At 44.5% G+C, this 16,667-nt stretch overlaps 1 protein-coding gene across 1 annotated transcript in view; it reads left to right on the top strand.

Moving 5' to 3' along the window:
* The window catches only part of Antxr1 (ANTXR cell adhesion molecule 1), a 197,714-nt gene that overhangs the window by 13,153 nt on the left and 167,894 nt on the right, over positions 1-16,667 (top strand). Inside the window, exons 2-3 of the mRNA XM_028778462.1 lie at positions 10,099-10,170; positions 14,742-14,813. Of these exons, the coding sequence (XP_028634295.1) occupies positions 10,099-10,170; positions 14,742-14,813 (144 nt within the window). The remainder of the gene's footprint in view (positions 1-10,098; positions 10,171-14,741; positions 14,814-16,667) is intronic.

Below are 16,667 nucleotides of genomic sequence, written 5' to 3'. Positions count from 1 at the left end.
ACCGAATTCCCTACATTAAGTTGTTGGATGAGCTTAAAAACATAAAAGGATACATACAGTAAAACTTGTGTACAGTTGTTTGTTTTACTTTGGAGTTCAGTTACACTCCACATTCAAGGATGAAGATGAGGCCTAAAGATTTTTAACACCTTAATATAAGTGATTAAATAAAATCGCTGAGGCAAAAGTAAGAAGTGAAAGTTGGTTAGCTCCATCTGGCAAAGTAAATTAAACTAACATTTGTGAAACAGGAGATAAAATATGAAGTGGAAAGCAAGGGACCTAGGACAATAAAGTATAAAACAAGGCAGTAGTTAGAGGCACTCAGAAAGTAGTGAGAAGCAGAGCTGGCCATGTAGACAGTGAAACTGCAAAGGCGTGCTGGGGAGTCCTAATTCTCAGAGGAGACAGATGTAGTTAGATGAGAGTGACAAGGGGGGAGACGCTAAGGGATGACACGGATGGACATCCGGAGTGCCACATGTTCCTCCTTGCTGAAGGTCATTTAAAGGTCATTAAAGACAACTCTTCTACTTAAAGAAAGCCTGAAAATATGGATTGGATAGGTCCCTCAACTAAGAATCAAAATTAACTATTTATTGGATGAGGCTAGTACATAGACATTTTTTCTAGTTAGAAACTAAATTTCAAGACAAAAAAAAAAAAGGAGGCTGGAGAGATGGCTCAGCAGTTAAGAGCACAGACTGCTCTTCCAGAGGTCCTGAGTTCAATTCCCAGCAACTACATGGTGGCTCACAACCATCTGTAATAGGATCTGATGCCTTCTTCTGGTGAGTCTGAAGACAGCTACGGTGTGCCCATACACATAAAATAAATAAAAATTCAAAACACACAAACAAAAAGATTAAAGTCTTCTTTTTAAAAAGACAAAAAAGAAGAAGAAGAAGAAGAAGAAGAAGAAGAAGAAGAAGAACGAAAGCACAGGCTACCTACAAGGGCTCTGAAACATTCAATGTAAAAAAATTGTGATTGCTAAAATTCATCTTTTATAATGGATAAAATTATTTTGTTGGTGTCACTTGTAAGTGAAGAAAACATTGAAGTGTTTTCAGATTGATATAGATTGCTCTAGAAAGGGGAGTGGCTCATCGTCGTTGTTTTTAATGAAAATCATCCAAGACATAAATCAAGATTTACAGAAACTGTGATGTTTGTTGCATAAAAAAAGTGATCCTGGGTGCAGGGTGTATGGCTGTGATTGTAGCTCTCAGAAAGGTATTCCAGGAAGATTCAAGGCCCGTCTGGGCTGTACAGCCAGACACAAACAGCCAGACTCAACTAACAAACTAAACAATAAGTGATAGCATGACCATCAAAACCTTGCAAGGAAACAAGAGTCTCACTGATATTTTCAATGTTCAGCTTATAACTGTATCAACAAACAAGAACCATCTATCATGAGAAAGAAAATATGAAGTCTTTGGGTGAGAAACTTACACTCGATCTAAATATTAAAATCCTTGTAAATAATGACCACACTGCTGAGGCGTGTCCAAGTAGAGTCTGTTCATCTACAGACAGTCTGAGAAATGCTTCCAAGAGCAGGAAGTAGTCAGAGGCTAAAACTGTGAGGGAAGAGCTTGGAATCCTAACAGTGGTGAAGTATATTGTATGTGTTTGTGTGTGTGTGTGTGTGTGTGTGTGTGTGTGTCATTAATTTCTAGGAAGAGGAAGCATTTGTGAAGGGCATAAAAATCAGTAAAAAAATAAGATAGAAGATGATTTCCCTGAGCTAAAGAGAGATTGGCTGCTTCTGTCTAAATGAATCACCAAGCACCCTGCCAAAGTCATTTTTAAATGGTCCTCAAATTACATGATCTTAGACAAATTCTTAAACCATACAAGTAAGTAGAAAAGTCTATGTTCTTCTAAAAAAAGAAGATAATAGATGTCTTTACTTCCCCTCAAAAGACTCAGATTGGCATTTAATTTTTTTTTTTTACTCTGCAATATTGATTGCTCTAAAACCCTCAGTAATTCCAGATCTTGACTGAATGTGGCTTTTGAATTCCTCACCTGGCCTCAGACATGCTGATTTCAATATGTGCCACCCATGGACCCTACTGAAAAGATTACGTGAAGAGATTGATGTCAAAATGGAAAATATATTTAAAGTAAGATGTAAAAATGAAAACCCAAAGAAACAGAAGTAGGTAATGGCCTTAACAATGTTACCAACAAGATTATGAAGCAAAATTTAAGGTTGATTTTCAAAGGAGAAAACACACATTTTTGTATAAAATAACCAAAATTTCTCTTAATGCATTTACTTAGCTAGAAAATGTTGTTAGCTTCTTGCTCCACTCTCTTCCTCCCAGACCCACCTCCTGGGTGACAGTTGAGCTAAAACCCCCTCTATTTTGATGATAATCACCTCCTGTTATAGGTCCACCTTCCACCCCACCCCAGAAGTTCTCTTCAGGAGAGATGTTCTGCCTTTCAGACATTGCATTTCCTGAGGGAGACTGGGAGAGTGGGGTCCTTTGGTTTTGGACACACTGGCTCGTGCACCTTTCCTCAAGGACTAGGAGGCTTCTGTACTAAACTCTCACAGAAGCAGGTAAGGATGAAAAAACCTTCTCAGGCTGTTTAGGAAGCTGACCCACCAGATAGATGTATCTACTGAAGACAGAATGATCATGGTCAAAACTTCCTGCTAATTTTGAATACACATCTTGAATTCTAAATTTTAAATATCAACAAAATAACAGTGTGGTAAAATAGTAGAACCCCAAGCCCTGATAAAACCATGGGCAGCATGTACGTCGACCCTTACAGAGTGTACCAAGATGGCTTCCGTGTGACAGTGAAAATCGTAGTATCATCTATGCTGACTCTGCAAGATGTCTCTGAATACTTACACATTCTGAGGAAGAGAGGATATGAATAATAATTAATGAAGCTGACGTAATAAATATATTCTAAACCCTATATCCCTCAGAGAATAAACTTTCCTTTTAAATATCCATGAAATATTTATTAACTCACAGAGAGTGCCTCATGTATCCCAAACACAAGGTTTCCCATCCCCATTCCCAGCAACAAAGAACAGGAAATGAGCAGCAGAGTCCCTCAGAACTTCAGCTATAAGGGCAATCGTTATGTATTTCTTTAAATATATATCAACATGTCATGAGGAAGACAGGACAATAAATTAAAAAAAAAATAGAAAGATCCAGAATGGAAGACGTGGCCGTCTAGGACAGAGGTTGGCAAACTATGGCTGAGGGGTGAGTTCCTGTCTAAATAACATTTTGTTGTAGCACAATTGTGCTCATTTGTTATGGCTCAATGTTGCTTTTATACTTAAAAAAACAAAAAAAAAACCCACAAAAAAACAAACAAACAAACAAAAAACAGAGGTGTGTTGACATGGAGACCATAAGTCCCGCCCACCCTCCAGTACCAAGGGGGACTAAAATATTCACTGTCTGGCTCTTCACAGAAAAAGTTGACTGACCCCTGAACTAAGGAGACATCTGAAACCCATAGAGAAGTGCAAAGAATCTCATAACGAAGGCCGTCCTTCTGGGTGTGTGCCTGTGTGGTTGGGACCGGTGCCCTTGGTGAGAAGGACTGGTTTTTAGCCACTCACTCTGCTTTTACCATCTTGAAATTCTTAATAACTTTTCAACAGGGGCCCTGTATTTTCATCCTGCACTGGTCCCAACAGCGAACAAAGGGAATCAAAGGAACAATAAGAATTTCTAAAGTTCTGTGTTTATTACTACATACATTAAAATTATAATGAAATCCTTGGTCTTTCCATGCCCCTCTGTCTGCCTAACACAGTGAGGTGGGTGTCATATAAGGGCTGAGACACTTGCCCTCTTAAGAACTGATATGCAGTCTCCTTTTTAGCATCTGTCCTCCGATGTGGCCACCCCCAAGGGTTCTCAAGGAGCAAAGGGGAGCTCTGTCACACTGCCCCTCTCGGGTGCACATTTCTTAAGCAAGGGACATATTTATGATCAATTTCTGTGCAATTGCCAAAAAGAACCGCACTGTAGAAATTCATAGTATCTTCTCCACTCTGTGTAAAAGAGATGGTACAAAAGTGCTCTGCTCATTGGGGCTATAAAAGTGAAAAGAAATGGAAACCAGCCAGTGTGAAAAATGAAGACATCCTATTACTACCTGACAAGCGCTTCTGCAGCACAAAGAAGATGCAGGCATGACAGACAATGTGGCCAGTTACATAAGGACATTAGGTGTGGTCATAGGTGAAGAAGGACCCAGGTCTGACTGTACAAGCTTGGAGGAAAGTCTGGAAGCAGGTTGCTGTGGAGTGTGTAGTGCCCAAGCCTGACTGCAGTTGGCAGAGGGGGTGTTTGAGGGGGTGATGGCGGTGTCCAGATCTGACTGTGGCTGGGATGGCCGGAGCAGTGCCCAAGTCTGACTGCAGCTAGGGAGGGGTATGTGGGGCAGGAGCAGTGCCTGAGTTTGACTGCAGCTGCAAGTGGGTGTGTGAGGTGGGGGTGGGGGCGGGGGCGGGGGCAGTGCCCAGTCTGACTACAGCTGGGGGGTGGTAGGCAGTGCCCCTGTTTGAGCGCCTGAGGAGGGAAGATGGGCCTCAAGATATACCTTTTGTTTGTCTTCCATACCTACTTTTCCCTCAGTGAACAAGCTGCTTTGATAATACTCTATTTTAAAATTCTGTCCTGTGGACCCTCAGTCTATGTCACTTCCTCACAAGTGACAATTGTCTATAGCATCTTTGGGTGACATTGGTCCATCCCTTTTTGGACTTCTAGGAGGTCCACTGCAGCTCTCATGGGGTCATATCTGAACCTGGAGAGCATGAGACATGGATCCAAGGTCATGAAGCTCAGCCACAGAGGCACCTTTTAAGACAATTTAACATTTTCTGTCTTGACAACGTTACTTTTTTGTTGAATTTGCACAAAAAATACCGGTAGTTGATATGCAAAAAAAAAAAAATGTGTGTAAGCTTTTCCTGGTTCTGTGCATGTGGGAGTGTGTGCAGTGTGTGTGTGTGTGTGTGTGTGTGTGTGTGTGTGTGTGTGTTGGAAAGACAGAGTAGAGGAGAAGGGAATACCTGTCTGGTTAACACACCTTTTGAATCACGAGTCACAGAAAGAAGTTCTCCTTATATCCTAACGTGGCGCCTGCCTGCTTGCACTTGCTCGGCCTACCCAGAAGTCGCCTGAAGCACTGTTTTCTGTTACTTTCAGCAGCACATTCTGGTTTTTCAATCTTATTATGCTTCATTTCTTTGAAAAAAGAAAAGTTGGCGCTATCCCAGTAGCTGATTTCCCAATCTCTGCCTGCATTCTACAGTGTGAGCGTCAGTGTTTTCAAAGCCATCGGTTGGACTGACTAAGGGAAGTCATGTGGCAGGAGAGAAGTCAGACATCATGGCTGCTGGAGGCTCCAGAGCAGCAGATGGAGTGTTCCCCAGACAAGGGACTAAGAAAGATGCCCAGCATTGGGTTTGGATCTGAACTGTTTGAAGAAGTGGAAGCAGAAGCAAGAGTCAAGGTCCAGGAGAGAGACTTGGCTTGACCACAAGAAAACAATTGATAAAGACCTGGGTCAAAATGAGGCTCCAACTTGTGAGGGTATAGAAGGAGAAGAGGAGAGAAAAGAGAGTGTGGAGTGGGGGGCGGGATCTGGACGAGAGTACACAGTGGCAAGGGAGCTTGTGGCTAATTTTGGGTCCACCCATTGTCTCTGAAGCGTCTACGTTTATCTGTACCCACTCAGGGCCCAAGAGGGTCACTGGCATCAGTGACGTAAGCCAGGTGGGGGTAAGGATCAGTGAGACTGCCCATTTTGTAATGTCTGTCTTAGCTATGTTGGCCTCCAGGGTAAGCGGTCACTGGTGGTGGATCCCGCTGCATGCTTGCTGTGTTTCCTTTTCATTATGTTCTGGTTGCTTGTATAGCAAATGTGTTTTCAAGGCATTTAACCACAGGGTTAGAGACTCTCCCCTTGGGAGCAGAAAAGAATGCACTTTTGTTCGGAAAACAACTGGGTAAAATGTCTGATTCTGCTTTGCCCCTCTTTGCGGACATATCAGGCCCTTGGAAGTGACTGGACTGTCACCTGAGGACAACACCAGGTTGCTCCATACAGAATCCCTCACAGAGTATGACGTCAAACATTTCTTGACTTCTTATCATATTTCAAATACTGGAGATAGAAAAACAAAAATAAGTAAGGGGCCTGGGACTGCTATTGACAGTGATCACCTGCAGGGACTCACAGTGCAGACCTATGACTTCCTTCCCCGGGGAGTGGCTAGCCCTTTTGCAAACCCACCTCAGCAGATAATAGGCAAGGACACTAACCTGGCTCTGATTGGATCTCAAGTGTATCAAGTGAATCTTCCAATAGACAATTCTATAATGCTGTCTGCAGGCAGGATTCCTGGGAGACTATTTCAATTCCAGATTATGAAGAGAACAGTGCTTGCAGAATAGAGACACAAAATCCCCAGAAGAGACCCTTCACTGGTCTCCATGCCACTCAAACCCACCATATCTGAGGGAGCAAGCATTTGTCGGTACTTTTTAATATTTGGGTTTAGAAGGAAGTTCTTGTTTCTACCTTGCAGCTTGGATAGCTATGGCTAGGTTAGTCCAACACAGCTGGGTTTTAGATCCTGACCCTTATACAGACAAAGGGGACCCGAGAGATGTCATATGATTAAAAACACACAGCTGGCTGGAGAAAAGCTGACCTTGAATACAAGCTGCCATTTTCCCAGACAGCACCTAGCTTCTTCCAGTTAGGATCAGGAATCTGATTCCAGGCTCTAGGTGAGAGTCACCACAGGTCTGAGCTACCAGGGGGTGGTTATACTGGGAGTAGTCACTAGGGCGGTTTCTAACTGGAAAATCAGTCAAAAGGCAAATGGCCAGTGCATACCAGAGAGCCTGTAAGTCCAAGGAGCTGCATCTTCTACTACTGGAGAGGCAGAGGTCTACGCAGAGTCCCCTTGGGTGTTTTCCAGAAGAAGGAAAAGGGAGGACAGATTACTAAGCTGTGAGTGCTGGGTGAGGTAGGGGGCTGTGGCACCAGGAAGGCCAGGCTCCTGAGTGGGAGTTTGGGTTCAGCTAGGATTGTGTTAGGTATGAAAACCCATTGTTACGCAGTGCATTAAAGGGCTTCTCCTCTCTCCCCAGTCTGAGTCTCTGCTTTCCCTGTAGCCAGGTCTCTCACAATGGGTTTTTGTTAATGTGACTCACTGGGTTTACTGGGGCTCGTGGGTTAGTGGTCACTCCTGTGAGGTGGCATGAGAAGTCATGGGGAACATGTTCTTACTAGAAGGGGTTCAGTGGGAGGGGCATGCAAGAGGGTAGGTGGTGGGAAAAGTGAATAAAAATACATTATATACATGTGGGAAGTTATCAATAATTAAGAAATTAAATTTAAAAAATAAAAGGAATAGAATTATACCCACCAAAAGCAAGGGTTGAAGAGGAAGACAGGGAAAGAAGGCCTCCACTTCATAGCTGTTGTGGTTAGGGTTTCACTGCTGTCCAGAGACACCATGACTGAGGCAACACTTATAAGGCACACATGTAATTGGGACTGGCTTACAGGTTCAGAGGTTTAGTCCATTATCATCGTGGTGGAAAGCACAGGAGCAGACTTGGTGTTGCCTAGAGCTGAGAGTTCTACATCTTGGTCCACAGGCAGCAGCAGGAGACTGACTGACTTCTGCAGGCAGCTGGGAGAAGGCTATTCCACGCTGGGTAGAGCTTGAGCATAGGAGACTTCAAAGCCTGGCTACACAGTGACACACTTCTTCCAACAAGGCCACACCCACTCCAATGATGCTACACCTTTTAATAGTGCCACTCCCAATGGGGTGAGGGTTCCAACACATGAGTCTATGGGGGACCAAACCTATTCAAATCACCACAATAGCACAGAAGTGGGTGCACAGCTGGAGAAAGAGCCCAACATCCCATGGTCCTTTTTAAAGCTCTGACTTCAGTCACTAGGTCTGTTAACAGGGTCTGCTTCTCTCTCAGTGCCTATCTGAACACAGCCTTTAACCCCTCCCTACCCTCCCCGGGCCAGGGAGGCACAGCCCAGGCCCCGAGCATAGGGACACCGCCTCCTCCTGCTTTTGTGTACCTGTGACCCTCAGGACACCTTGTTATTGGTATGCAGATATGTGATGAACTGTTTCATTTTCATTTAAGTGGGATGAACAGAGCATGTCTGGGTATGAAACAGAAAAATAAATTCCTTTCAAAGAGATGGAACACACCAACTGACATGGGAAAAGAGAACAGAGGACCAGAGTTCAGTTCTTAGCACTCACATGATGGCTCCCAACTCCAGCTCCAGCGGATCTGACACCCTCTTCTGGCTTCCATGGACACAGCATGCATATGGTGCATTTACACACATGCAGGCAAATACTCCTTCCCTTCAAATAAAAAGAAATAATTCTTTTAAAAGAAGAATATTGTATCACGAGGGAGCTGGAGAGATGGCTCAGCTCAGTGTTCTAGAAGATCCAGGTTCAGCTCCCAGCACCCACTTTAGCCAATTCACAATCTCCTGTTAAGTTCAGCTCAGCTCCAGGGGATCTGATGCTCTCTTTTGGTATCAGGTTGCACTGTATGCATGTGTATAAACCACACATGTGCACACACACACACACACACACACACACACCACACACACTCACATAACACGAATGGATGGATAGATAGATAGATAGATAGATAGATAGATAGATAGATAGATAGATAGACAGAACCAGACACCAGTAGAAAGTGTTTGCAATACAAAGTGTCAGAGCAGAAAGCATACTGCAGCCTCAGTTATAATGGCAGGCAGACCCGGCTTTGTTGAGCAGATCTGTTTCTGAAGGGGAAAAGGCTACTCAGGTTTGGATAGACAAAGGCTAAGGTAGTCCCACTGGGAGAGACTGAGCATAAGCCTGTGGAGAAAATAGGCCAAGTCAACGTGTTGGAAATGGGATCATAAAACAATATCAAATGCAGGAGAGTTAAAAATCAACTTTCCAAACCTAAACTTCCACAATTGCATATTTCCAGAGACTGATCTCTCTCTTCAGTAAGTGCATTCCCTTTTAATACGAAGAGTTGAGCCATTTTCTTCTTTTGTTCATTTTTCTCAATAACCACATTAGACTCAGTAGATTTTCCAGTTGTTTAACTCTCAGAGACTTCTTAAAATAAATACCAGTTGGTCGATTATTATTTAGGAAACCTGCTGGATTCTTTCCTCCAATAATTTATTTTAAAATTCTACCAATAATCTATACTTTTAAATGAAATGAGACTTGGAGCGGCATTTGTTTTGTTGGTGTCTTGGGGTTTCTATTGCTGTGAAGAGGCACAATGACCTTGGAAGTTCTTAATAAGGAAGACATTTAATTGGGGCTGGCTTACAATTCAGAGGTTTAATACACTATCATCATAGCGGGAAGCATGGCAGCATGCAGGCAGACATGGTACTGGAGAAGTAGTTGAAAGCTCTACATCTGGATCCAAAGGCAGCAAGGAAGAAGGTGTGATGCTGGGCCTGGCTTAAGCATCTGAAACCTTAAAGCCCACCCTCAGTGACACCCTTCCCACAGCATGCCACACCTACTCCAACAAGGCCACACCTACTCCAACGAGGCCACACCCACTCCAACAAGGTCACACCTACTCCAACAAGGCCACACCTCCTAATAGTAGCACTCCCTATGAGCCTATGCACTGAAACCACCACAGTTTGCTGATTTTACTCAGCAGAATTGGAACAGAGCCTCTTCATAGAGGACCACAGAAGTAACCATGTCACCAAGATCTAGAAACAGCCTGTGAATCTGTTTGAGCCCAGGGGTTTTTGATTGTCTGCTTGTTTCACTGTTCGAGTTTGGTGCAGTGGGAGGTGTGGGAGAGAATGGGAGATGAAGTTGGAGGAATTCCTCAAAATGTTTAAGTCTTGGAGCTAATTTCCAAATGCACACCAGTCTCAGGTGATGGATGAACCCAGTTAATAGGTCGCTTCTACATAGACAGTAGACTGAAAATAAAAGTAGCACGAGGCGCTGACGGAATGTCTCTCTTCCTGTAGGTCAGGAAGTGTGCTGCACCACTGGAATGAAATCTACTACTTCGTGGAGCAGCTGGCTCATAGGTTCATCAGGTGAGTGCGCCCCATGGTCTCTTCGCTCATGGCTGACAGTGAGTCCAGCCCATCTGCTGTGCTGATAACTCCCAGACACAGTGGGAGTGCACGCTGGGGGAACCTGTGCATAGGAGGTCACAAAGTGCTAGGTGATCATGGTGCATAGTAAACCTTCTGGTTTTAATACGAACACACCACAGCCCTGAGCAAGTCATGGCTGGTCACATGACCCTTGCATCCTCTCTGTGGGCTTCACTTCACCTTGCTAGACAGGTTGGAGCATGGTCGCTGTGAAGGACCATGTGGAGGACACCTGCTATAAAGGAGGTGACATTGCTTTCACACTGCTTTCATGGATGTACCTGCAGCACAGTTGTCAAGGTTCTTAGTGCAGCTGGTGTGTGTGAGCTCTGATGCAGCCCTGCCTCCCTGTGGTAGATGGCCTCCATGGAGACAAATTCAAGTCAATATGAAATTCTTCAGTCCATTTCTGTAGCACAGAAGATACTCTGAGCCCAGGGTAATGGCAGATGGTCTCCTCCCACGTTTAGTTATCAAACAACAGGCTCTTACCTTCCTAACAGGAAAGGAAGGGTGGCAGGTGTCCTTGAATCTGCAGCAGGGATCACCTAGGTAACTTAGAGAAATGGAGGTGCTGAAAGGGAAACATGAGGAAAAATCAAGGAGAGAGACAGTATGTGTGGTGTTAAAAAAATACTTAGACAAAGCACTGAACTTTAGATGGATAGGAGGGACTTCCCTATCTAGCCTGAGAGCCAGTCAGGAGCCGCATGTTGAAAAGCATTGATGAGAAACTCCCCTTTTGGACAATTTCAGTTTAAAGTCTGTTTTGCTATGGAGCCAAGCATCCTCCCATGCACTCTCACCCATTGACCCTTTCGAGTGACGTAAAGCACATCTACCGCCCAGTCTTTGGCGGTTTCTGCTCTGTCTCCACTTGCTGTCCTCCTTTCTCCCTCTGAGCAGAGGAGCCCAGTGGAAAGGGATCCAGTTCAGTGAGATGAGTTTGAATCCAAGCTCCCTGAGCAACCCTAGAAATTGGCTTAACCTTGGCAAACCTGAGGTCCCAGAAAAGGATCATACAAAGATTACATGTGTGTATATCCAATCGCCCAGACTCTGCCTGGAAGTGGGTCTCTAGCTCTGCCTCCATGCCCATCAGCAGTTCCACACTCTTCACTATCTGAGAATCAGAGACAAGGGTGGAGCTATTGAGAGAACACTTACCCCAGCCCCCTGATTTACAGATAAAGAAAAACAAACCAGGGACGTCTCCACGGCTTACTTTAGACCCCAAGCTATGTTCCTCAGGCCCTCTCCCTCTGGATTCCTTGGCCGTGGACAGTGTATCAGCCATATTTCTTGTCCCTGTGACAGACCACTTGAAGAACAACCTAGAAGGAGGAAAGTTAATTTTGGCTCATGGCTGTAGAGGTTTTATGCCATGCTAACTCTACTGTTCCCAGGCTGCCATGAGATAGAACATCCTGGCCCAAGTATGTGGTGTAGCAATGCTGCTTGCTTTATACTGGGAAGGAAGTAGCATCAGGCAGGGACTGAAGACCTGGTAGAACTTAAGGGAACACCCACAGTTACCCACTTACCCTTCCTCCACCCCAGTTCCACTTTCCACATTTTCACTACTTCTGGGCAGACTGTTCAGATGTTGAATCCATCACTGGATTGAGCCATTAATGAAAGCAGGGCATTGTGATACAATTGATTCTCCAAAGCCTCACCTCTGAACATTGCCTGTATCAACCTCAAAACATTAGGCTATTGGGAGATGCTTCCTATCCAGACCATAGCAGATCCCTCAGTGTGTAGGGTCTAAGACCATCACTGAGTTTTGTTTCTGCAACAGCCCAAAGGCTATTCGCAGTGCCAGGTACTGGGTAACATTCTTGAATAAGTGGAGGGAAAAATAGTATTGTCAACAAAGGATGCTGGGGAAATTGTATATCTGTATGTTGAAGAATGAAACTAGATGCATATCCCTCACCCTAAACAAAAATAAACTCCAAATGGAACAAGGACCTCAACTAGAGACTTGAGAACCACTACAAGACATAGGCATAGGCAAGGACTTCTTCCACTGGACTCTAGTTACTCAGGAGATGAGGCAAAAAACTAACAAACAGGGCCTTTTGAAATTAAGACACTTTCGACAGTAAAGGAAGCTGTCAATCAGGTGAAGAAACAACCAACAGAATCAGATAAAATCTTTGCCAGCTAGAGGTCTGATACGAGAGGATTAACATCTAAGACATTCAAGTAACTCAAAAATTCGTCATCAAGAAAGCCACGTAAGAAAAAATGGGCCATGGAATCAAACAGAATTCTCTGAAGAAAAGACACAGACATTTTAAACAGTGTTCAGCACCTTTAGCCATCAAGGAAATAGAAATCAAAACTCTGTTGAGACTCCATCTCATCCTAGTTGGAGTGGCCATTACCAAGAATGACTGCTGGTGAGGATGGGTAGAAGGGAGAAGCCACGGTTACTGGGGTCTAATCTGATGTAGATGCTATGGGAAACAGTGTGGGAGTCTCTCAAAACGTTGAGTGGATGATTTTATTTACCCTTTAAATAGCATAGTGTGGTGTAGAGGGAACCGATGTGTCTCAGTCAGGATTTCCACTGCTGGGAAAAGACCATGGCAACTCTAATAAAACAAAACATTTAAATGGGACTGGCCTACGGTTTCAGAGATTTAGTCCAAAAAATGTATTGGCAGGAAACATGGCAGCATACAGGCCAACATGATGTTGGAGACTGAGCCAAGAGGTCTACATCTTGTTTTTCTTAAAGATTTATTCATTTGAGTACAGTATTTGAGTACAGTGTCACTTTTTCAGATACACATTACAGATGGTTGTGAGCCACCATGTGGGTTCTGGGAATTGAACTCTGGGATCTCTGGAAGAGCAGCCAGTACTTTTAACTGTGCTGAGCCTTCTCTCCAGCCCCAAGAGTTCTACATCTTGATCCACAGGCAGTAGGAGACTGACTTATACTGGACAGAGCTTGAACATATAATGAGACCTCAAAGCCCACCTCCACAATTACACACTTCCTCCAACACCTACTCCAACAAGGCCACACCTCCTAATAATGCCAATCCCTGTAGGCCAAGCATTCAAATGTATGAATCTATGGGGCCATGCCAATCCAAACCAGGGTGGCTGATGCTAGCACAAATATGTCACTACTGACCGCAGAAGGATCCATTTAAGTTGAAATCCTTTTACTTTCCTTTATTAGACCAGCCCCCAGGTTCCCAAGAACGATTCTCATCTGTCTCCCTTTCCGTGGACTCCCAGCCCACACCTCACATCCATCACTCTCAGGAAATAGTTCCATTTCCTAGTCACCGAGAGCCTAGAGGACAGCAGACAGATGTTCCCTCAGCACCCTATTCTGCTCCTATGAGTCGCATGCATGTCTTTCCTGCCATCCTGGAGGGCCAGCTGCCCCCTTCCCCCCTTTAGGCCATTCTCCCTCTTTGTCCACCTCATGCCATTGTCTCTAGTCTCTTGTGTCTCTTTGTTCCTCTTCTAACTTCTACTTTCTTGCTGACTCCCACACCCCTGCCTAATTTCCATTGCTTCTCAACTCTGCTAAAACAGTAACAGCAAATATATGTCAGGCACATAGTAATAAGGTTCATCCTAAGAGTAGCCAGGGCCATTAGAGCTCTCATAGCAGTTAAGCAACAAGACCTGATTTCTATTTCATGAAATGTAACTTGGGGAGCAGCGTGGAGAATGGAACAGATCAGGAGTGAGTCTAGGAAACAGCTGGAATGGGCAGGCAATTGAAGCCCAGGTCCAAAACTAAGCCATGAAAAGAGGCCATGTGTGCAACGATCAGAGCCAGATCAAGTCTGGGAGGCATATAGCTTGTGAAGATAGGTTGACCAGTTGGCTTCCCCACAAGAGCCCCACAGGATGGCAGGCAGTTGCCAAGTCCTGTGCAGATTTCTGGTGCTTCTTGCCAGTCCTCCCATGAGAGTGTTCTGTTACCCAGAGAGTGAATTTTATGCTGAAAACTTTTGAGTACTGTGTGTAATGGTGATGTTGATCTATTCATTAAGAATGAGTCATATCACCACTGAGCAGAAGAGTCCCTCTGTGACCAAGTAGTCCCTTTTCCCCTTGTAGGCAGCCAATATGGGTCTAAATGAATGGTGATCCTTCTGAGATACTACCTTTCTTGTAGATGCTGTCAGAATTTTCTGAGAGGATTCACCATTTCATAGACACCTTGTAGACCAGTCCCCTTCAGGGAAGTCCTGAGTTGAGATGGAGTTCATCTTCCTTACTATGATATATCCACTGTGTGGTGGTATGCTGTCAGAAGGGAAGCACAGCAGGTACCTTTGGTTTGGAGCTTCAAGTTGCCCATTAGCTAAACCCTTTGCCACATCCTCTGGTACTCCCATTTAGGTGATAGTTCTTCAGCTCCAGGAGCCATGATACAAGGATAAAAACAGGAAGGAAGCCAGGAGGAGGCTGACATGCCCCAGGTGTTCTGTCTGACTTAACAGAGTTTCTCTCCTTTCCAGCCCACAGCTAAGGATGTCCTTCATTGTCTTCTCTACTCGAGGGACAACTTTAATGAAACTAACTGAGGACAGGTAAGGAGATTTCATACCTGCGTCATTTCTAAGTCTGTCTTTTCCTGAGTAGCCCTGAGACTTGTGCTGCCTGGTGGCTCAGCAGTCAGTCAGCCCAATCTAATGGCTCTCTCTTAATTCGAGCCTTGACCTCTGCATCAGGGCCCTTCTGCTGGCTCACTGTGCAGTGACTTCTAATGATATTTCCTGATGTTGGTGAAATGTTTTAAATGTCAAGATGAACCTCCTTGCCCTTGAATGATAACTCCATCTGCTGGGTTGGAGCAAAATGTTGGCAAACTAGGTTCTTTGGGGATTATCTTTTCTCCCTTCTGAATTGGATTTATTTTCTAAACTGGATTTCAGAAATTTGGTAAAGCTCTGATAGAGAGGTCAGAGCCTGAACTCTGTCCCTGTGTGATTATCAAGGATGGGGACATAAAAGAAAGCTGTGGCACCAAATAAATAGAAGGAAATTTTAATGGAGTATGGGAAAGTGTCAGTTGACAATCATTCTCTGGGGTTAACCATATTTCACTCCACAGATGAAGGCCATGGTGACAGACATGTGCCATATATTCATAGTTTTCATGGTGCAGGAGGATAATCTACTTGAATTAGTGTCACTGATTACAGTTTAGAAAAACGTGGCTTGGTCCACAGTTAGGGAAATACTGTGAAGGCTTGGGATTCCTGGCTAACAAGTACCGGCATGCTGGAAAAAGAGATGGAAGAAGGGAAAAGAGCAAGAGTTAGTCCATTTTATGTTGCTATAACAAAATATCACATACTTGGTCCTTTATGAAGAGAAGAGGTTTGTTCACTTAGATCACATTTCTGGAGACTCAAGAGTATATGCCAGTGTCTACACATCAGACAGGACACAGCATCACAGTACGAGAGGCTATAAATTGAGATGGTGCCCAGAGAGCCAAGGGGTAGGCCTACTCTTGATACAGTTAATTTGGGAGAGTCTGGGTCCTGCAAGAGCTACTTTAATCTCCTCAAGATCCACCCCCCAGTGACACAGTTAACTCCCCAGGCCCTGCCTCCTAGTTACTGCCTCTCAGTGGCACCACACTGAGAAGAACCAAGTGTCCAGCTCACAGTTCTCAAGCCAAACCATAGTGGCAAGTGTAAAGAAGGGATAGAAGACCTCACTGATAAAATCCCCTTACAGAAATGATAAAAGAATTAACAATTCTATGATCTTTCTGGCTCAGACCAGTGAGTCTAAAGCAGTGTCCATGTCTCTCCACACCTGTTTCCCATCTATAACTCCACTTTCAAATCCTCTTCCTCTGTCTATGCATGCATGTTGTTGAGATGCCCAGAAACTCCATTTTAAAAGTGGGTGTCATATGTTCTTCACAGAATGAACTAAGACCATGTCTCCTTTACATGGACACCAAGCAGAACCCACAGTAGGCCCAGGCTCCATTTTTTTCCTTCTCCTTGCACATTCTCTCTGAAGAGAGAACCCTGTAGTCCTAGAAGCCTCCTTCAGAGTTGGCTAAGCACTTTGAGATTCTCTGAGGAGAGACCTGGCCTTGTGTGAGAGTCATGATCCTGCTCCATCTTTACCCACCATCCTTCAGCAGCCCTGGCTTCTGTCCAGAGGTGGGGAATTAAACAGTAAAGCTTAGCTGACCCCCGCCACATCCTTGTCTTCAGCACTAGGCCAGGTGACCTGAGTGTACACAGCCAGGACAATGAGCTGTGAATGACTCACAGAGCCAACCACATTTTCTTGGCCACTGACTCTTCTCCTACATGGGTAAGAAGGAACTAGAACTAATCCACGCTTGTGGGTGCTAAGCACCCCTGTGGGGGTGTCAGTGTCATCAGTCCCAAACCAGAACCAGATCTCACCTG

Source organism: Grammomys surdaster, unplaced genomic scaffold (assembly GCF_004785775.1).
Source record: "Grammomys surdaster isolate TR1022 unplaced genomic scaffold, NIH_TR_1.0 336, whole genome shotgun sequence".
Lineage (NCBI taxonomy): Eukaryota > Metazoa > Chordata > Mammalia > Rodentia > Muridae > Grammomys > Grammomys surdaster.
The sequence above is the reverse complement of the archived record's forward strand: the minus strand, read 5'-3'. Positions and strand labels throughout refer to the sequence as shown.